The sequence below is a fragment of the Chinchilla lanigera genome, unplaced genomic scaffold (genome assembly GCF_000276665.1).
Source record: "Chinchilla lanigera isolate Chin_1 unplaced genomic scaffold, ChiLan1.0 scaffold00002, whole genome shotgun sequence".
In the NCBI taxonomy this organism is placed as follows: Eukaryota; Metazoa; Chordata; class Mammalia; order Rodentia; family Chinchillidae; genus Chinchilla; species Chinchilla lanigera.
The window spans coordinates 36,832,710-36,854,774 of NW_004955403.1; the positions used below are offsets into that span (position 1 = coordinate 36,832,710).

General features: G+C 37.5%; 1 protein-coding gene across 1 annotated transcript in view; it reads left to right on the forward strand.

The window, feature by feature from the left end:
• The window catches only part of Nek1 (NIMA-related kinase 1), a gene marked incomplete in the record, with an annotated part of 168,654 nt that overhangs the window by 122,462 nt on the left and 24,127 nt on the right, over positions 1 to 22,065 (forward strand). Inside the window, 4 exon segments of the mRNA XM_013513368.1 lie at positions 4,528 to 4,701; positions 12,621 to 12,741; positions 13,756 to 13,844; positions 15,170 to 15,417. Coding sequence (XP_013368822.1) covers positions 4,528 to 4,701; positions 12,621 to 12,741; positions 13,756 to 13,844; positions 15,170 to 15,417 — 632 coding nt within the window.

Here is a 22,065-nt window from a genome sequence, read left to right on the forward strand (position 1 = left end):
ATATATATATATATATATATAAAAGAACTTATGTTAAAAGCATCAAATTCTGATTTATATAAAATTTTTATGGCTTAAGTATATATAACTTGGTATCAGTAATACTTAATCAGTATAAAATAGAGTTTTCATTCTCCATATTCACGAAAATCTATCTACATAGAATTGGAACTGAAAATTTACTTGTGTGACTTTTGAAAATTCATTTCTCCAGGCTGGGTATGGTGGTGCACGTGTGTAATCCCAGACTGAGGCTGAAGCAGGAGGATTGCTATGCATTCAAGGCCAGCCTGGGCTGCAAAGTGAGTTTAAGGACAGCCTAAGCTGCATAGCAGTTTACGCTGCATAGCCTAAACTGCATAGCAAAACCCTGTCTCAAAAAGAAAAAAATAAATAAATAAAATAAAATAAAGTAAAATAAAATTTGATTCGCAACTATTTATTGAATATTTATTAGCTGAGCACACTGTTATATGTGATGCTGTCACCAGAGAAGATATAGGGAGGTCCCCAAAGAGGTGATACAAATCTCATCTTGCCCCCATAATAAGTTCTTGACATCATTGCAGAAAAGCATTTCAGTTTGTCAGTAGGCTGATTTGTTGGACAAAGTTAGAAAGAAAGAAAAAAATGGGAAGAGAGTCCAGCTTGAGGAGCCAAGTGGTGCACAGCTCAAATAGAAGGTCGCACTGGCCATTAACAACGGAAGTTAACGAAGAAGCAAGGGCAGCTTTAGGGAGCTGGGGTGGGCTAGGATCTGGTTGAGCAGTATCACAGTTCCGGTTTTGCAGGTGTCTCTGGAGAAGTCCTTATCACTTAATCCAGTCTCTATGAGAGGCTCGTTTCTGCTTGGGATAGGTTCAGTTTTATGGGGGCTCTGCTGGAATCCTAGGTTGAAGGCAATTACTGGAAACTCCTGAACCTGCATTGGTAGTTGAGTGTCCAAATCTCTTATCTCAGTGTCCTCAGTCTTGAAGGGGAATAAAATAGGTCATTTAAATTTAGGGCTACTCAACCTTGTACAGGTATTGCTAGCTTTTAGACAGACACTCCTTAAACAGTTAACATGCCCATAAGAGAGCTGAGAAGGGATTTGGTCCAAAGTTTTAAAATAACTAAGAAGAGAGATCCTAAATGAAGGTCAAGCTTTGTTCTACTTTTAGTAGCCTATTTGACATCTGTAGACAGAGTAGTCATTGGTTTAATCATTGTTGTTTTTTAGTTTTAGTGAAGACAAATTTTTAAGTCCCTGACAGTCTCAGAAGAAAACACAAATCATAGTTTTAATGAGAAACAGGGTAAGGACCCAAGAGTTTATCCTTTGTCCCCATGCTGATCTCTGTCCTTTTCAATATGGTGCATTTACAGAGAAAAAAGATCATCTTTCCACTTAGGAGAATAGATATAAGTGGAAACAAAAAAGAATGGTAACACTGCATGAGAAGGGCAATAATAAAAAGTATGTATGACATACAGAGGTAGTCCCGAGATGTTTCAATAATTAACCTTAGCTGGGATAGTCAGAAGGACTTCCCAGAGTTGTTACCTGCCCTCTTTTTAATTTATTTCTCCAGCTACATTACTTGGAAGAATATACTTTGTACAGGCATTTTAGGACAGAGAAGTGACAATTCTTATCATCATGGGAATCACATACGGCAAAGTTTGTGTTAGAGGTGTCATATGTGAAATGTTCTGGGGCCATGGATGAGACGACTTTATCAATACAGCTTCACTAATGATAGTACAAGTATGTGTGGCCCTTAGAGGTCAGGGAAAGCCACAGAGAGAGTAAGTAAGTTAGATCAAAGATTTCTTTTGGGTTTTGTTTCATTTTGGGGTACAGGGAATAGAACTCATGACCTCACACCTGCCAGGTAGGCACTGTGCCACTGAGCTATATCCCCAGCCCCAAAGATTTCTTTTGAAAGAGCTAATTAAGGTAGGTGTTTTTACTGCATGCGTCTTTTTTTTTGTTTGTTTGTTTGTTTTTTTTGTTTTTCTCCGGTACTAGGAACCGAACTCACGACGTTGCGCTTGCCAGGCAGGCGCTTTGCCGCTGAGCTAAATCCCCAGCCCCACTGCATGCGTCTTATGGCTGTCTGTGGTTTGCCTTCACCCACATGTGTCTTTAAGTTTGCATGGATGCCATGTTAATTTGTCCTGTCCACAGCTCAAGTATGCAGGCACAATGGAGTAGATTAGCAAGAGACCGAAGAAAATACCTAGAGACAGCTTGTGAAAAATAAGGCTTATTAAAGCCTCAACCAGAAAGGACAGAGTTGGGACTTCCTAAAAGGAGACGATATGGCCCAGTGCCTGTGGACTAGACAGAAAACTGCCAGCATCTAGGGGTATCAGGTTGGATAGAAAAATCGCCAGAAGGTTTAGGTACAGTAGACCAGTCACTTGAGAGAACTTGAAATGGCCAGTGGCAACTGGGTGAACTACAGTACTCTACAGATTTTTTTTTCTCTAGGTATTGTAGGGAGGGGCTTTTTAGATTAAACTATAGAGTAATTGCATCATTAGCTTGCTTTGTTCTACTGTGTGATCAGCATTTCAAGAAATACCTGATTTAGCACATAGGCAGGAAGGCAGTTTCATTAGTTCACTAAATATCATTAGTTTCCTCAGTTCCTAGTGTCCTTTAGATAAAAGAACTTACAAATACTTGTATGCAACTTTTTTTTCCTAAGGAAATTAACTGAACCAAGGACAGTTCCTATAAACTCAGTGTTCTGATAGGACCAAAGGCAACACAAATGCCCTCTTGCATTTGGGAATGTTATATTTATTCATTTTCCATTACTGAAGCAAAATACCTGTGATAGATAACTTACAGAAAAATGGAGTCTTTTTGACTCACAGTAGGCTGTAAGTTCAGTCAGCATGGTGGAAGCTCTAGCAAGGGCCCACCAGCTGCATCACTTCATGGAGGATGCTCCATGGCAGAACAGTTTGAAAAGCGAGATCATAGGAATTCACCAGTGGTTGTTATATTGCATATTGTTGTCTTCACATTAGTTGTTTGGATTACCAGATATAAACATGCAAAATTGGTCAAAAAGAAAAAGATATTAGGCATTTACTGTTCTGAGCAACTTCATTGCAGATAACAATATGTAATATAACAGCCACTGTTAATTCCTATCATTTTGTTCTGAAACCCTGTATCATTTTTATTGTTTTTGTCTATGTTGTTGATATTTTGCTATTGTTCCTTTTTTATTATTCTTTTTAAAATAAAAAAAGCAATAGTATTGAAAGCTTGCTCTTTTATAATGATACTTCCACAGGAAGTAACCTGGGCTTCAGATGAACCACATCAGTTCCTTCCAGAAGGAGCACCCTCAGTGACCTCCCATTAGACTTTACCTCTTAACATCCTACCACCCTTAACATTATCACACTTGGAACTAAATTTTCAACAGATGAACTTTTGAGGAGGGCACACTCAAGCCATGTCTAAACCACAGCAAGAAATACTGAATTGTAATTGACACTAATGTGCAAAGACTTATTTTCCTCCAGCCATTTCAGTTATGCTGATGTAGATATGGCAAACAGAGAATTGAATTTATGATGGGTTGAGGTTTTGCCATTTGAGTGCAACAAAGTAAGTGCCATGCTTTAAGAATGTGTGCAAAAGAAAGATGATCATATTGAACTTAGATGAATTTTAATGTAGATGGTGGAGAAAGAAAATATGGCAGGATCGTTGCATTGTAGGTACTGGCAGAGTTAGAGTAGTATAGGGAGGTAAGTTAAAAAGAAAAAAAGAGCATTGGAGACTGGGCAGTGGAATACTTAAAATTATAAATTTTGTGGAGCTATAATCCATGATAAGGTCATGGAGATGACCACTGGAGTTACCAAGCTCGGGTGAAGACTGAGATAGGGAGAGGTTCAGTGAACTGAGAGACCTCGGTATTCAGAGGTTATTGATATAAATTTAGAAATAATCTAATCAGTTATGACAGAATTAGTATTAAGGAGTTTGTAAGATATAAAGTAAAATCTTCAGCAAACAAGCAGGGAAATGACCCAAGCACAGATACTAGATTTTTATGTGGTAAATCTGGTCTCTCCTGGCACCAGTTAGAAGTATGAAGAATTTCAGAGCAGTTGGAAGTAACTACTGTATCAGTTAACTACAAATGAACAAAGCAATTTGTTAATAATTTTTAAAATGCTATTCTGATACACATTATTGTTTTTTAACCACTCTAGAAACTATATATATTTGCAATGAAATTGGACTTACTCATGTATTAATGTCTAATTTGTAACAGAGTTTAACTAATAATTCCATCATAAGAATGCAATTCTTAGGGGCTGGGGATTTAGCTCAGCGGCAAAAGCGCCTGCCTGGCAAGCGCAAGGTTGTGAGTTCGGTTCCCGGTACCAGAGAAAAACCAAAAAAAAAAAAAAAGAATGCAATTCTTTGAACTTTCCTTTAAGTGTCATTGCAAGTAAAATTCAAGTCATTTTGAAAATTAGTGTGATTTTTCTTTTTTTTTTTAGAGGTTTCTCCTGAAGGAGAAAAGAACAAGCCTTTAATCGTTGAAGAAAAAGTACAATGTATTTCACAAGAAATGAACTCATCCACTACTGTTGATTCTTCTGTGGAGACCAAAAGTCCAAAGTTCAGCGAGGCGTCTCCACAGACGTTATTGGAACCAAAACGAACCACAGAAGGTATGTTTTAGTGAGTCAAAATAACTTAATTTGGCCAGGCATGGGCATGACGCCAGAGACTGAGGCTGGACAATCACAAGCGTGAGCCCAGCCTAGAAAACGTAGGGACTTGAGCAAGAGCCTACCTCAAAAAACAAAAGTACTTGGATTTATCTCAGTGTAAAAGCCCTAGGTTCAGTTCTGAGTGGTAGGGAAAAGGGAAAGATGTAATAATGCTTAAATTGAAGTGTTAGGGATTGAGTCAAAGTTCAGCTAATGTGGTTTTCCTAATTCATGTGCCTTTTCTCAAAGTTCACTTGATATGATATTCAGCTAGCGATAAAGCCCCCTGAAGGGTTCAGTGTAGTTTCACTGCTGTCTTGGAGAGTCCAGCTAAAAGGCTGAATTAAGATGGGCCTCTGTCCCTCTTCATGTAGTCACAGCCAGCCTAGATTCAAAGGAAGGGGAAACTATTAAAAATTTTGCAGCTATCTTTAACCTGCCATAATCTGCTCAGTGACCAGAAATTATTTACATTCCTCCCACATGCAAAATACACTCACCCCTTCTTAAAACCCTATGCCATTATAACATTAACTCAGAGTCTAAGATGATAGCAGAATCAGGCCTATGTGCTGAGTTTTCTTGCGATGAGCTCTTCAACCACTCTCATTCTGAAGATCTTTGAATGGAAAAAATAAGTGACTTTGCCTTCCACATGCCAACCATACAATGGAGAGGGGCCTAGAAACTTCTTTTCAAAAACAAGACAGGAAGCACATGGCTGTCACTGATGGGCAGAGATTCTCACAGACTAGGGCAGCATTGTGCCTGATTCCTTTGCACCAAATGTGGATGCCCAAAGGTTCGTCATTTCCGAATAGTTCCTTCTGGCAGTACTTACACAAGTACAATTTCTAAATAATTTTGTGAGTTTTTTATAAATGTTATATCTATTGTTTTGTTTTGTGGTTTCATGTTTTGGTTTGTTTGTGGCAGGCTCTTGCTTGCCTGGCCTATGAGGATGCTCGGAGACAATGCTCTAAACTCCTTAGAACTCTTTTCATCCAGCAGAAGTGGTCTGTAGGGCATGCCATAAGAGAAGATCTTATGCTCACTCTCTTGACTTCATCTTTGCCCTGAGGCCACATTTTACTGCCCTAAAGTTATCATTGTCTTGAAGACCTGTATTCCTTTGAGAAACTTTTGCTGCCTAGAAGGAATTATCCTAGGTCCTCTGTATCGCTTCTAAATTTTGCTCATAATCAGAAGAGTCCCTTCTTCAATCGATCGATCTCATCTTGTATTTTCTGAGAGCCCACTAGAAGCTAACTGGTACTTCTTATGTGCTCTTTTGATAGCTCCTTTCTTAGCCATCTTAGTTGCTTTCTCATTGCTGGGACAGAATACCTGACACCTACAAGTTAAAGAAGGAGAGGTTTATTTTAGCCACAGTTTGTAGAGGTTTCAGTTCATAGTCAGCTGGCTCTAAGGCAAGGCGGCATGGCACAGAAGCATGGCAGAGGAGAAAGAGCTCATGGCAAGGCAGGCAGGAAGCATCAAGACTCAAGGGAGGGGATATATATCCAGCCCACACCCATGGTGACCCACCTCTTTCCACCAGGCTGTACCTCCCAGCATCACACCCCACTATAAACCCATCAGTGCACTGATCGGGTATCACACACCCACGATCCAGTATCACACACTGGTGACCCAGTCCCATTTAGGAGCATATGAGGCTTTGTGGACATCTAAATATGGGCTGTAACACCAGGTAACTGAATCCATAGAGTACAGTGTTTTCCACTTTATTATGGTATCAAATTTTGCACATCTGTGTGACAAGAATTTCCTTTTCTTCAGCCTGTAGTAACCATTTTTCAGGGGTGAGTCTCCTGGCAACAGTCTTCTTGAACTTACATCTGTTGCCCAGTCCCAAAGCCAGTATATGCTTTCAGCTTTTGTGTTAGCACAATTTCAGATGAAATTCTGTTTTCATTATCTGTTGCTGTCTATTGGTATAACACAAATTACTCCTAAAACTTAGTAATTTAATACAACTACTTTTTTAATCTAGTACTTTTATGAATCAGGAATTGAGAAAGTTTTTCTGTTCCATGTAGCATCAACTGGAATCACTCATGGTATTCATCTATCAGCTGAGCTTATCTGGAGAATCCAAGATGACATCTCTTTCATGCTCTCTTGGCAGGGTTCACCTAGATTCCTCTCCTATGTTAATCTCAGAGCATTGCCCTGTTGTTTTTCCAGGATAGTTTAACTTCTTTCATGATGTTCCTTGAGCTTTAACTACCAAACAGAAGCTGCCAGCTCTCTTAAAGTTTCAGCCTGGAGTTGGGATAGCATTACTGTTTTCCATTAGTCCAGGCAAACATAGTGCCACCAGAATTAACGGGAAGGAGGAACAGAGCTCCCTGTAATTAAGAAGAGTGTCAGAGACTGTGCAACATGTGACCATCATTAATTCACCACAGTCATTTAAATAATCCTATTCATAGGCCAATCATGGTGGCACAGGCCTGTAATCCCAGCACTTGGAAGGCTGAGGCAGGAGGATCCTGTGAGTTCAAGACCAGTTTGGGCTACAAAGTGAGTCCAAGGCCAGACTGAACTGCATAGTGAAACCTTGTCTCAAAAAACACAAAACAAAACAAATGATGCTATTCATTAGAATTATTGTTACTAGTATCTATGGAACGAATGTTTGTGCTCCTCAAAAATTCACACAAGACACAATAGAAAAATACAGTAAATGTTCAAATTTAAAATTTTTTTTAAAAATTATTACAGTAAAAGACACATTGCCATTAATCCTACTCATAATATTCCTACCTGCTTTAAATACACTTTTGTTATTATTCTTGCCATTTTCTGAACCAGTACTGGGATTTCTCTTTCATGAATGTCTTTAGTTTTGCTCTTGTGTCTGCCACGATCTCCTGAATTAAAAGAAAAAGTTTACTTTCGTGATCATTTTGACTTTGGTGAAGAATCTGCAGTTGCATGGTAGGAGACTCAGTGAATGAAGTGGAGAGGACACAACGTAATGTTTCATGAGCGACCTTTCCACTGGATGCACTTGACAGCTGCATTTACCGTAGTTTCAATCAAACATTGTAAAAGCACTGATGAAAGGGCTGCGAGAAGTGCTTCATAAAGTGGCAAGAATGATAAGTGTGTTGGAATGGTAAGTGTGGGGGATCAGTGCCGATGAATCTTCTACTGTAATGTATTTTTTAAAACATTTAAACATTTCCCGTATCTTTTGATCACAAATATGGTGAAATTTATCTTAAATGACACTTGGAGTTTTAGCTTGGGGAGGTGTGGATTGACAGCTGGTGGTCAACTTGTAACACCCAGCTGAACTGAATCAGCGTGGTGCTGGTTGTAGAGGGCCCACCTGAGAATTGTTGTCAACAACATAAAAAGGAGAGCTGGAGAGAAAGAAGAGGGGCGGTTGGGTCTCCCGGAGGAGTTTGTCACGCTGGCTTTCCTGATGTGAACTCAGCTGTTATTGTCGGAGAAGCTCGGGACCTTGTCACTGAGAATGGCTACAGTTCACTTTGGGGGAGCTCTGGTCCTTACTTTGAGCATCACCTCCTGGCTCCAGAGGGGAAGATGGTGCCCTGTTCAGTCTCCTGGAGAAGCTTTTCACACTGGCTTTCCTGATATGAACTCGGCTGTTCTCATCATCAGAGGAGCTTTGGACCTTGTCGTCACTGAGGATGGCTGTGGTACTTTTCAATGGAGCTCTGGTCCTTACTTTGAACTTTGCTTCCTGGCTCCAGTGCAGATCCCTAAACCTACTCGTGCAGATCCTTCATCCTGCTGGCACAGACTTTCTAGTTTCCACCGCTGACCTTTGGGTCTTCCCAGTGCAGATCTATGAAACAGACTTGCAGGAGACATTGTCGTGGGGTTTAGGCCTCCTCCAGTTGCACTCTTTGGAGGCATTGTTACGGCTCTAGGTCTTCAGCTGGACTCATTCAGGACATTGCCATGGGATCCAGGCCCTCAGCTAGACTCTTTGGGTCTTTAGTGTGTGGACAGATTTCCTGCACTCTTTTGTACATGACTCTTTGGGTGACTACTATAAAATAATCCTATAAATTATATGTCCTGTATTAAATTGTTTCCTTTGAAAACACTAAATACAACAAAATTAAAAATGTTAAGGTTTGTGTCTAGATGTCCCCTCAAAGCCTCATGCAGTCTTGGAGGCGGGCTTCTAGAGTTTGTGATTGATTCATGGTCCAGTGCTGGGATTATGGATGTGAGTGCTACACTCACCCTAGTGTGGGTAGCCTACATACAATACAAGGGACAGAAAAAGTCTTCTCTCATGCTCCTCCCTTTTTACTCTTGCTGCTTTCACTGTTTTCCACCACCATGAACTGTTGCCCTCTTCCCTGTGCCACTCTGCCTTGGAGCCAGCTGAGTATGGCCTGAAACCTCCACCAACTGTGAGCTAAATAAACGTTTTCTTCCTTAATTTTGTGTTTTGGGTATTTTGTCTCAGCGAGAAAAAAGTAACTAAGATAGGATGTAATTAGGTCAAGAAGATGGGACCACATGAATAGCATTAGTGTCCCTATAAGAAGAGGCCAGAGAGCTGGTTCTCTGCTCTCTGCCATGTGAGAGGACATAAGGAGGGAAAGGCTTATTACAGACCAGGAGGAAGATTCTCTAAACTGACCATGGGACTCCCTGGTCCTAGTCTCTAGCCTCTGGAACTATGAGAAATAAATCTCTTTTATTTTGCTAGCCCAGCCTGTAATATTCTATTATAGCAGCCCAAGGTAAATTAAGCACTTTTCGTTTTGGTGAGAAAATAAAGTAAAAAGAAATGAAAAGGAAAACCATAGGCATATAATGGAGGCTCTGTAGCTGAGTGTAAGGTTGGAACTTTTTCTACAAAGAGCCAGATAGTAGATACTTTAGGGTTTATTGGCAGAATGGTCACAAATCAAGTTTTTAGGATAAGTTGATGCTAATATAGCTCAAAGTACTAGAAAACATACATTAAATAATAAAATACAGAAGGGTTTTACTCTCGAGTACTTACCTTTTATGAATGACCAAAACCTTAAGTGTAAAAACTGTAAGAATGACAAATATCAATTGATATTCAAAATAACACAGATAACATGAAATTTTGAAAATGGAGAAAGAAAATATCTTGCTTCCAGGTGAAAAAAAGAGGTGATAGCACTCACTTCAGTAACATACTATATAATCTTAACTTGAAAGAATAAAGAGAGTTTAACAAATGAAAACAGAAACTCTCATTTCATTACTTACTACTTTCATAAAATATCAGCTAGATAAAAAATGAGTCACTACCAGAAAAACAGAGGAAACACCCTACTTATTATTTAACAATAAAGGAAAAGAGATTTATTGCATTCCAGTTAAGTTCTCAGTATCATTATAAAAGTCCAGGTAATTAGGGCTGAGGGGGCTTGAGAGAGTTGTAGGATTAAAATTTACTTTACATACTAACTGGTAATGTTACAGTTTACTCACCATTTTAGTAATCACAGATAACTTCATTTTTTATTTTTAAACTGTTATTGGTTTAATTTTTACTGGTTAGCAGTTGGTTTGTCATAAATGGCTTTTTATCAGATTGTGGTAAGGTCCTTCCATCCCTATTTTCTTTAGGATTTTTAACCATGAATGGATGTTGGATTTTGTCAAAAAGTTTTTTGGTATTTATTGAGATGATCATGTGATTTTGCCCTTGCTTCTGTTTACGTGATGTGTTACATTTAGTGATTTGCCTATGTTAAATGGTCCTTGCATGCTCAGGATAAAGCCAAACTGGTCATGATCTATGATGTTTTTAATGATTAGGTGCATTCAGTTTGCCAGTATCTTGCTGAGGATTTTACATCTGTGTTCATTAAAGAGATTGGCCTGTACTTTTTCAGTTGGGTCTTTGTCGGATTTTGAAATCAAGGTAATGCTCGTAGCTTCCAGGAATGAGTCTGACGGTACTCTTTCCCTTTCAATCTCATTAAAGTTTGGGGAGTATTGCCATTCGATATCTATTTCCTGAAGTTCTTGTAGGACTTTGTAGTGAATCCTTCAGATCCTGGGCATTTCTTAGTTGCTAAGTTTTCAGTTTCATTCCTCGGTTTCATTGCCTGTTACTGGATTGTTCAAGGATTTTATATCTTCTTGGTTTAGTTTTTGTAATTCATAGGTACCTAGGAATCTATCCATTGTTTCTGAATTCTCTAATTTGGAAGTACAGGTTTTTAAAGTAGTTATAAGTAATCTTCTGGATTTCAGTGGTGTCCATTGTGATTTCACTTTCATTTCTAATTGCATTGACACAATCTTTTCTTTCCTTTTTGCCTAGATTATCTGTATGCCAATTTTTTTTTTTTTTTTTTTTTTGAGACGGGGTCTCCCTATGTAGTTCAGGCTAGCTTGAACTCACTGTGTAGCCCAGGCTGGCCTCAATCTCTTGGTGATCCTCCTGGCTCAGCCTCCCAGGTGCTGGGATTACAGGCATGTGCCACCATACCTGGCTTTATACCAACTTCTTTAACCATACTTGGAAAGATTCCTGCTTTCTGTTTTCACTAATTCCAGTTAATCATAGGTTAATTTTCTTTGTATCATCTGGAAGCTGCTGCATTCATTTTCATGACCTCTTGTTTTTATTTATTTGTTTTGTTTTGTTGTTTGGCTTTTTGAGACAGGTTCTCACTGTAGTTCAGGCTGGCCTTGAACTCACTATTTAGCCCTGGCTGGCCTCAAACATGGAGCAGTCCTCCTGCCTCAGCCTCGTGAATGCTGGGGTTGCAGGCATGCTCCATTACCCCCAGCAATGTCTTGTTTTAAAGATATCTTTGAGTATGCAGTCATCTGCATCAACCCTGTGCTCTAGTTTTGACACTCTGTTCTCACATTGGTCACTTCTGCTGCCCATACATGCAATATAATTTTTTCTCCTGGATTTGTGTATTAAAGTACCTTCTCATGGACTCTGATTCTTTATTAAACTAGTCATTCATGTTTTGAATCATCCTGTTTAGCTCAGCTGGCTTTTTATTAGTGTCTTCTTTAAGCTCACCAATCATATCGTTTATTAAGTTGGTCAGTTATGTCATCTTTGAGCTTACTGAGCACTTTATTGATCTTTTTGTTTCTTCCTTTATCATTTCATATACAGTGATACCTTGGTTGTCAAACCAGTTTCTTCTAAAGTCATGTCCAAGCACTGAAAAGTTCAAGAACTGAGCATGTTTTTTTCCCATAAGAAATAATACTGATAACATTGGAGGGGTTAGGGAAAATGAAAGAAGTAAAATTTGAAAAGGAAAATGAAAGGGGGAGAGAGTGAGATAAAGCATCCAATCAAAGAGTAAATGAAAATTAAGGGGATCAGAAGAATAAACATGAAAAAGAAGAAAAGTAGACAAAAGGCAAAAGAAAAGACAATAGAAAAAAAACAGAAAAAAGAAAAACGGGAATGACTCCAAAAACTTCCTCCATGTGTTTGAATGAGGCCTGCAGTCCTGGACTCCACCAGATATGAGAGAGGGACAGAGTCACTACTTTCCGATCTTGTTTCCAGGCTTACTTTTTGGGTGTGAATGCTGAGGCCTGCCCCACCATCCCTGCTGTGCATGGTTGGTCAATATTGTCTGCCCTGTGGCTGTATTCACTCCAGCTGCTCCCAGTTTTCATGTTCCTCTGTGACCCCATGTCTCTTGTTTCTCTGCCCAGCTTTACAGCCTGTGGGTTTTTGAGCTGCTCCCCACCCTCCTCCAGAGGCCCTCTCTGTCCAAACACACCAGGCTGTGGCAGCCCTTCACGTCAAGATTGAACACAACGTTTATCCAATTTTTTTCCAAAACAATTTAGTTTTATTTTTTTGTTTTGTTTTTACTTTGCAGAACCTGATGATTTGGAAACAGAGGTTCTACGAGAGCCAAGTAGGCAAAACAAAGATGGGAGCTTGCCATGTATTGTTACTGATGTGTGGGTTAGTGAAGAAAAAGAAACGAAGAAAACTGAGTATGTTTTGTCTTTTTCCTTACATTTCAAAGCCCAAATCCTTTTTCTAATACCCTCTTAGAAATATATATATTTTTTTTTTGGTTCCTGGGAATCAAACTGAGGACCTTGTGCTTGCCAGACAGGTGCTTATGCCACCGAGCTATTTCCCCAGCCCCTAGAAATAATATTATAATAATGTAATATTGTAATTTAATATCCAAATATTATAATATGCCATAAAGTAATTTTATAAGACCAGTAGATGTTCACATGGTTCAGAAATCAACAAGTAAAGTATATGAAGATATACAGTAAAATTCCTTGCCTGCCTTAGTATTCAGCCATTTTTCATTCTTTCAGATAATTTTAATATGTACAAATAAAAATAGTCTTTTTTATAATATAGCTGCTAGTAGAATGTGCACAGTATTGTCTCCCTTGTTTATTTTTAGTCAGTAGTAAATCTGGGAAATTTCTTGATACATAAAAACCTTCCTCAGGCTGGGGATATGGCCCAGTAATAGAGTTCTTGCCTTGCATGCACAAGGCCCTGGGTTTGATCCCCAGTACTACAAAAAAAAAAAAAAATTCCTGTTTTTGTAGTCCATTAAATGGATATGCCACATCTCAAAGAATATCCTACTTCATAGACATTTTCTATCACAAATGATGCTGCAATTAATAACATTTTATATAAAGTGATTTTTGCATGAATATTAGTAAGATAGCAACATAAAAATATAATGGCTGGGTCAATTGCAAATTGATAAATTTACGAATTGCAAATTTCGTTAGCAATTCAGTTATTCTTTCCATGGATTGTAACAATTTAAACTGTCAGAATTTATGGATGATTGATGATGAGTAAAAATTTGGACAAAGTGAATAATTGCTTATAAGAGAAAGTATATATAAAAGAGAAAAAGACTTGCAAGAGGAATCATAGGATGCTAGTGAACTTGATTCTGTATTTAAAATGTTTTGATTTCTGGTGAACTGTGTCTTTGTAACTGGTGTGTCTGTCTGTGACAGGTTGGAAGACAGAGTTGCCGTTCAGCAAAATGAAGTTTCTGAAAATGAAATCTTGAGGACTGTAGACCAACTTAATGAAGTTACTATAGGTAAATGTCATTGCATTAATGTGATTTCTTCCTGGATTGTAGTTAATACCAAACTTTTATTCAAGCAACATATAAATAGAGCATTTCTTATCAGTCATCGTAGTCATTTTTAAAATGTAATAGGCATAGAGCACTGCAATCTGAATTAATAACCTGGGGTTGTACCACTAGATAGTAAAAATTTTTGGTCAGTTATTTTATTGAGTGTTTAAGATGAAAAGGATTGCTTGCCAAACTAAACCCATATACTAAGCATATTAAATAAATTATCCTCTTTTTAAAGTACAGTGGTACCTTGGTTCACAGACACTTCTATTTGCAAACAATTTGATTCACAAACAACAGTGCTTGGCAAAATTTTGCTTTTGTTTGAAACTGCATTGGGTGATGTCTTGGTTTCTTTTCTCTCATTGCTAAGACAAAATACCCAATACACAAAATTAAGGAAGGAAAGGTTTATTTAGCTCATAGTTTGTGGAGGTTTTAGTCCATAATCTAACTCCAAGGCAGGGTGGCGTGGCAGAGGAGTAGCAGTTCATGGTGGTGGAAGACAGCAAAAGCCCCAAGAGCAAAAAGGGAAGAGCACAAGAGAAGACTCTTTCTGTCCCTTATACTGCATGTGAGCTACCCACCAAGGGTGAGTGTAGCACTCACACCCATAATCCCAGCATGACAATGAATCAGTCACAAACTCTAGATTCAGCAGCCTCTGAAAAGCAGCCCCCCACCCGACTGCTTCTGGGGGACATTCAGATACAAATTATGACAGGCAACAAACATGACTGTGGCCATCTTTCCTGCGTGAGCATGAATGTGGCCATCTTTTCCAGAGTCGTGAAACAAATTAAGTTTGTGAACAAAGGTACTGCTGTAGTGTTAGTTGAAATATAAGAAATGTAATTTTTTCTATCTATAGGAACAAAGAAACACTGGAAAATAATGTCTAGTGTATTTTTTCACATTTCCTTGGATTTGTGTCTATTTTAGTACTTTCAGTATAATGGAAGTACATAACAAATGTTTCTGAAAATGAAACATGCCCTCTTAAAGATCATTTACTCACATACATTTTTATATTTTGTTTTCCTGATAGATATGAGGCTTTTTGATAGAATTCATGTTAAATACTATGTCTTAGGGGCTGGGGATTTAGCTCAGTGGCAAAGCGCCTGCCTGGCAAGCGCAAGGTCGTGAGTTCGGTTCCCGGTACCGGAGAAAAACCAAAAAATAAATAAATAAATAAATACTATGTCTTGTCAGTGTTATTTAGAATTTTATTTAACTATTATACAGGCTTATCACATAATTTCTCCTTTATACCACAGAACCCAGGCTAGATGGTGCTCACCATTCTAAATATGATATGGATCAATTTACACAACCAGAACCACTTTTCCATAAAGTAGTTTGTTCTGAACACTTGAATATAGTCTCTCTAGTTCACTCAATTCAGTGTTCACCAGAAGAATCCATTCCACTTCGATCTCACTCTGATTCACCACCACAGAATAAAAACAAGAACTCCTTGCTGATTGGACTTTCAACTGGACTATTTGATGCAAACAATCCAAAGGCAAGTATAGTCTTAAAATGGAAAATGTTACTCATTTGATAATTTTTCTTTTGATTACTTTTATTGGGTAAATCACAATACTCAGTTTTAATTTCTTAAAAACAAACATACAAGTGCTTAAAAGTGAATACATTAAAACATTACAACAAAGAACTTCCATCTTTTGTTCTGAAATGCTGAACGGAAATTGCCATTGAGAGTACAGCTAGCATAAAGACTATTTCATTGGCTAGGACCCTTTTTTGCAGGGGCGGGAGGAGATGATCTCCCTAAGTTGCCCGGGCTGGACTCAAACTTGCAATCCTCCTACCTCAGCTCCCAAGTAGCTGGGATTATACGTGTGCATCACCACAACCAACAAGGACTTTGTAGGGTCTACTTTCATTAAATCAAAAGATCCCTTTTATACACTATCTCTTCCTACTATCCAACTTGCACCTTTAGTATTAGACTGTGCTTAAGCAATATATCTTAAATGGACAGCAGTGCCTTATTGCCTAATTTGTATGTAGAATATTAGTTAGAAGTTCATATATACTTTCTATCAAAATTTTTTAGGCTTCTTGCCTTTTCTTACTTGCCACTTTTAAATATATTTAACTAATTTTTTTTTAAGATTTAGAATTTTTATTAATATATTATCTTTTGGAAAATTTTGGTATACAGATAAACATAAAAACTCAAATATCAGGTTATATTGCTTTCAGATTTACAACTCTTGCAAATATATAACTAAACTTTTAGTAAAATGGGATATTATGTATGTTTGGAACCTTTTCTGTATAATATATCACAATATTACAGCTTTTAATACAATATTATTAAAAAAGTAGCACTTCTTATTGTTAAAGTATTTCCTCCTATTATCTTTAATTATGTATTCCATTGAGTTGCTATATCACAGTTTTATAACAAATTGATTTCTGTTGTTGGGTCTTTAGGTTTCAGTTTTTGTTACAACTACCTACACCTCCATTTTGTACATAAACACAATTATTTTCATAAAATAAGTTTCTGTAAGTGATCTTCAAAAACTTATGTCATTATCTGATTTGCCTTTTAGAAATAGTTTTTAGTATTGTCAATAGTGTTTGAGAGAACATCCATTTCTCCATTCCTTAAATAGTAATCACACTCTCATTTACTTAAAATTATGTTTAATGATAATTAATGGTATCAATTTGTTTAAATTTGTATTTTCACATTCTGTGAAGTTGGACATTTTTCATTTTTTGTGACCCTAGAGATTAAACCAAGGCCTTCATGCTGAGCTCCTTCTGTAGCCCCATTTTTTGGATACATGATCTCACCCAGTTGCTAAGTTTCCCAGACTGGGCTCAAACTTGCAATCTTCTCATCTCAGGCTCCCGCAGCTAGAATTACAGGAATCTGCCACCACACTTGGCTGTTTGTACCTATATACAATTGAATTTCTGGAATTCTTCAGCCTTTGATTTTCCTCAAATATGTAGTTTTGATTTTTAATGTAATTTTTCAACTAGAGGTGCTTTTATTTGTGGAGTATTTTTTATGCTTCCCATAATTTTAAAAAGGTTAAATTCCTTTAGAAAATGTTAAATTCCTTCATTTAATCTAATAGTAGTAAGACTTTTGAAGATATAAACAATCAAAACAAATTTATGACCTTCAGAATTCTCTCATGGGACAGACAAGGACTATCACAACTCATGTGTTTTCTTATATAATAAAGGTGTATAGCTATCATTAGCCCAGAGCTTTTTAATACCTTGTTGCTGTCTATAAATTTAATATTCTCCATATACTACATTAGATTATTTGATTTCTTCTCATGACCTTAATTCAACCTCTGGAAATAAACAGCAAACCAGAAGCACTAATGCAGACTTCATACCGATTACTTTGAGGAAAGAGGCAAGAAAAAAAATCAGAGCAATCTTTGGCCATTTAAGAGAAGTATTAAAAAGCCACCCTGCCTGACCTATAAATCTCCCAAGAATAGGAAAGTTCATTACTACACCAAAATAGTGTTCATAATGAAGGTCTAAAATCAGGAAGATTCACAATTACAAGTATTAATATAATCTGTTGATAAGTTGGGAGAATTTAGCCTCTTTCAAAGATGTTTGTTGTGCGTTTTATGTGGTTGTATTACTTGTGGGTTTCTCCCCCCGGCCCCAGGGCAGGAGACCCCTCTTCTCATGATTTGGATCCTAGTCCCTCTCATCTTCTCAAGGAGTCTATTCCATCACTTTGGCTACTCCAAGCTGAATCATCATCTCCTGTATAAATGATCTCCTCCTCAGTGCATAGGTTCTAATAAACCTCGTTACAAATACATGTCATTTAGTTACTTCGCAATCTCTTTGCTCCCCTTTGTGTCCAGACATCTTGAATTGCTGTCTCTGTGTAGTGTCCACTGGCTTGCTGGCCACTCTCCACTGCAGCTGCTCTTGTCAAGATCATACATTACCAATACCGTACCAAATTCCTGTACTGTTTTCTCTCGTATTTCTTGACTTTAGTTCTTTCGACAGAATTGATACACACCCTACTTGTAAAATTATCTGTTGGCTTCCTTTATATTTCCTGGTTCTTCTCTGAACTGACTTGTTTACTCTTCAGTCTCTTGCTAATGACTCCAACACTAACAGCTCTCTTACAAAGAATGTGTATTTGGTTGAGTGAAGTGTTCTGTAATTGTCAATCAGATATTTCTCACCAGACATAAGACCAGTTTAGTGGTAGATTTCACCTCTTTTATTTCTCTTCTCTCAGAGATAATAGTCTCGGCTCTAGATCAGTATCTAACAGTTTCTTGTATTCTAGTTGTTTTCTAGTTTTCTAGTTGTTTTGAGGGGAGACTGAGTCTGACTCTTGTTACTCCATGGCCAGAGGTAGAAGTTCCCAGTCAACAAATGTGATACTTCAAAGCTGTGTCCTAAGCCTTTTCTGGTTGCATTTACTTTCTAAGTACAGTACAGTGATTTGTGACCTTAAGTATTTAAATGCTAAAAATTCATTTCTCTAGCTTTTCCCAACAGATCACTTATATACTTCAGTAATTCACTAACCTTATCAAGCTTTTGTTTACCTTTTTTTTTTTTAGACAAGATCTTGCCGTGTAGTTCAGCCTGGCCTTGAACTCACTATGTATCCCAGGCTAGCCTTGAACTCAGTGATTCTCCTGCCTCAGCTTCCCAAGTGCTGGGATTACAGACGTGCCACCATACCTGGCCAACCTATTGTTTCCTAACTGCTTTCCCTTAATTCATGCCCATCTGAAATCCATTGTCCATTTACAAACTAGAATTACAGTAAGCCTCTGAGTTAGGAATGAGTTCCATTCTGGGAAAGTATTCATAAGTCCGATTCATTTGTAAGTCCAACAAAGTGAATCTTACCCAGCTTTGGCATGAATATACAATGCACATTGCCTTGAGCTTCCTAGCAGACCCCTGCACATTGTCGCCACTGTTCCTCTTGCTTCCGGACATCCTGGTCTCTGACTGAGCACTGCAGTGCTGTACATAATCGCATTGTGCAGTAAGCACACAGCAGCACAGCTGTGACAGTGTCCAGCAGACACATGAGCTACTTCAATAATTTGTTCACATCTGTGAATGGAATGCAAGGTCTGTTCGTATCTGTGAAAGTTGGCAGCTCGAATGGTGGGGAGTCGGGGAGTTACTGTATTTTTAATATTATAAATTCTACCTAGTCACTGCTGTGCTTAAGACATTAGAGGTTTTCTGCTGTTCTTTGAATTTATATTTATCGTGGTCCATAAGATTTGACTTGGCATTGGCTACCCCTCTGTCCCGTCTCAGAGCCTCTCTCATTCTCTTTTCCTTTTTCTCAGAGCCCTTTCCTGCACTGGGGACTTTGCACTTTCTGTGACCTTGGACAGGAATAAGCTTCTCTTTGTTCTTTTAAATTCCGACTCATTCTTGCCTTTTTAAGTCTCACCTCTCACATCTGTCTTTCTCAAAGAAGCCTGAATTCCATTTCTATTGCAGTAATTTCCATCCATTAATTATCTTATTTGTATTTTGTAGTAGCTATTCCAACTGTAATTTATCTTGTTTACTCATTTATCTCCTCTGCTAGAATGTGATCCTTTTCAGTTAAGAACCTTATTATGCACAACTGTAATCTATTCTATCTGTACCCCAGGGATTAGAATACAGTGGATGATAAATAAATATTTGTTGAATAAATAATAGGTGAATATTAAATTATATACATAATTCAAAGAGTAGAGAAGCAGGCTGCTAAGTTCATATTCTAAGTAAAAATTATATAATTTAAGTATATTAGTTTCTCCTGGGTAAAGTAAGGATAATAAACCTTTGCTCATAGAATTATTGAAAGAATAAAATGAAGTGATATAAGTAAAGCACTTAGATCATGGTTGGCACAAAGGGAGCACTCAGTAAATGTTAAATGACATCATCGTGTCATCAGGTTGGAAAATTACAGTTCAGTACATACTACTTTATTTAATAAGTACAAGTAACTGTTAGCTCTTCAGCTTCCCTTGTTATAGTGACTTTAAATAAATGGTGATACTCTGCAGCACATTTCAAAAACCTAGAAGAAAGGATTTTTAAAGATTTTGCCAAAAGAAAAGATGAATGTTTGAGGAAATAGATATGTTTAACACAAGGTATATATGCATCAAAATATCGCATCACACATATATATGCAATTTTTGTGATTTTATTTGCCAGTTAAAAATAAACTGGTTACAAGGCCTGGCATGGTGGCGCATGCCTGTAATCCCAGCACTCAGGAGGCTGAGGCAGGAGGATCACTTTGAATTCAAGACCAGCCTGGGCTCCAAAGTGAGCTCAAGGCCAGCCTGAACTGCATAGTGAGACCCTGTCTCAAAACAACAACAACAACAACAACAACAACAACAAAAACTGGTTACAAAAAAACTGAAAAAATAAGGTAGAAGTATGTTCATGAATGGTTAATCTTCTAATAGCCTACATGAATGAAAATTTGGTTCTGAAAGGCATTATTATCAAACTAAGACTATTTGACAACATTGCTGTAAGTTTGAGGCTAGCCTGGGCTACAAAGTGAGTTGAAGACCAGCCTGAACTGCACAGTGAAACCCAATATCAAAAAGACCCCCCCAAAAAAATATAGATAGATATAGATATATAGAACTATTTAGACTAAAAGGTTTTGCATGTAGAAATTTACCTGTGATATTTAACATGAGGATTGTCAATCAGAATATAAAAGATTTGTCTTAAATAAGATGTATGTTACTGTACCTTTTACCCCTACACTTGAGGAAATTTTTTATATTTACCTTGGGAGTATCGTTTCATTGCTATCTACTACGTTTGTCGCTGTCACATTTTTAAGGTGGTATAAGGGAATCGTTAGGCATTAGTTAGTATTCATTGAGCTCTTCTACATGTGAGTTACTGGATTTACCGTAACGATAAAGTGCTTATAGCCATAAAAGGGAACAATAAGAGAAAAACACGTGATGATTTCTGTAGTGAAGAGATGAACATGAGATGGTGGGATCACTAAAGAAGAAATGACTTTATCTTAGAACAGGTAAAGAGGTTTTTGACGAAGTTTATACATAGTGAATGGAGCACAGAAAATACTTAAAGCCAAAGAAGCTAGCGCAGGACTAGCATAGTGTTTGAGGGACTGCAAGTAGTTCTGTGAAGTGTGAAACAAATAGGAGTCCAGTCATTGTTTCTAAGCAGTTCTTTTCAAATTTGTGGTATCCTTTCTCCCGTTTTCAGAAACATCTTCCCCAAACTAAAAGAATACATCTTGAAGAGTTGAAATTGGAACTGTTACCGCTTAAGTCCTTCCTGTCCCCTTATCTGTATCCCTAAGTCGCTACCTTCAAGTGCCTCTTCAAGACCTTCCTCAGATTTGGAAATGTGCTTTGAGTCATAGTACCAAGTCATGTTTTAATGTACTTTAAATAGTTATTTTGCAGAAAGCAGAATGTAATGATAGTAAACTGAATTACATGTTTCAATACACAAATCAGTAGTAATTAGTGGCTTAGTTGAGCACTCTAGGACTGGCAATCAAAATAATGTCTTGATTTCCACCATCCATTACAGGGGCTGTAAGTAATGACTTTGGAGAATACAGAGTTACCAGGAGTCTGCTCTCCCTTTTACAGTATTTAGTTATACCCTGCTTCAGACAAGAAGGATTGAAGATTATATCCACATAAATACATTGTACTGAAAGATGAGCATTACAAATCAGCAGTCCATTAGCAGCTATTATACTGAGCTGTTAACAACGAATATAAGAATTATCTATATGGTAATCAGACTAAAAAGAAAGTTCTAAACTTTGCCATATTCCTTACAGGAGTGAAAATATAAATTGTTCATGAGAAAAGTTGCTCTTGCAACTTCTCTAAGAAACTTCTGTGGTTCTTATATACATAGTTCTGCGGTAGATGAAATCTTCCATTAACTTTCTACTATAAATACAGTGGCACATTACATAAGATATAGTAGAGTGACTTAGTGAAAGTGAGTGCATAACATTAAGTATCTTCAAGAGTAAACTTGTAAAATGTCAAAATAAAATAATTTAAAGTTGCAGTTTTCTCATGATCTTATTTACATAAGGACAAACTCTAGGCCTGGGATATAGCTC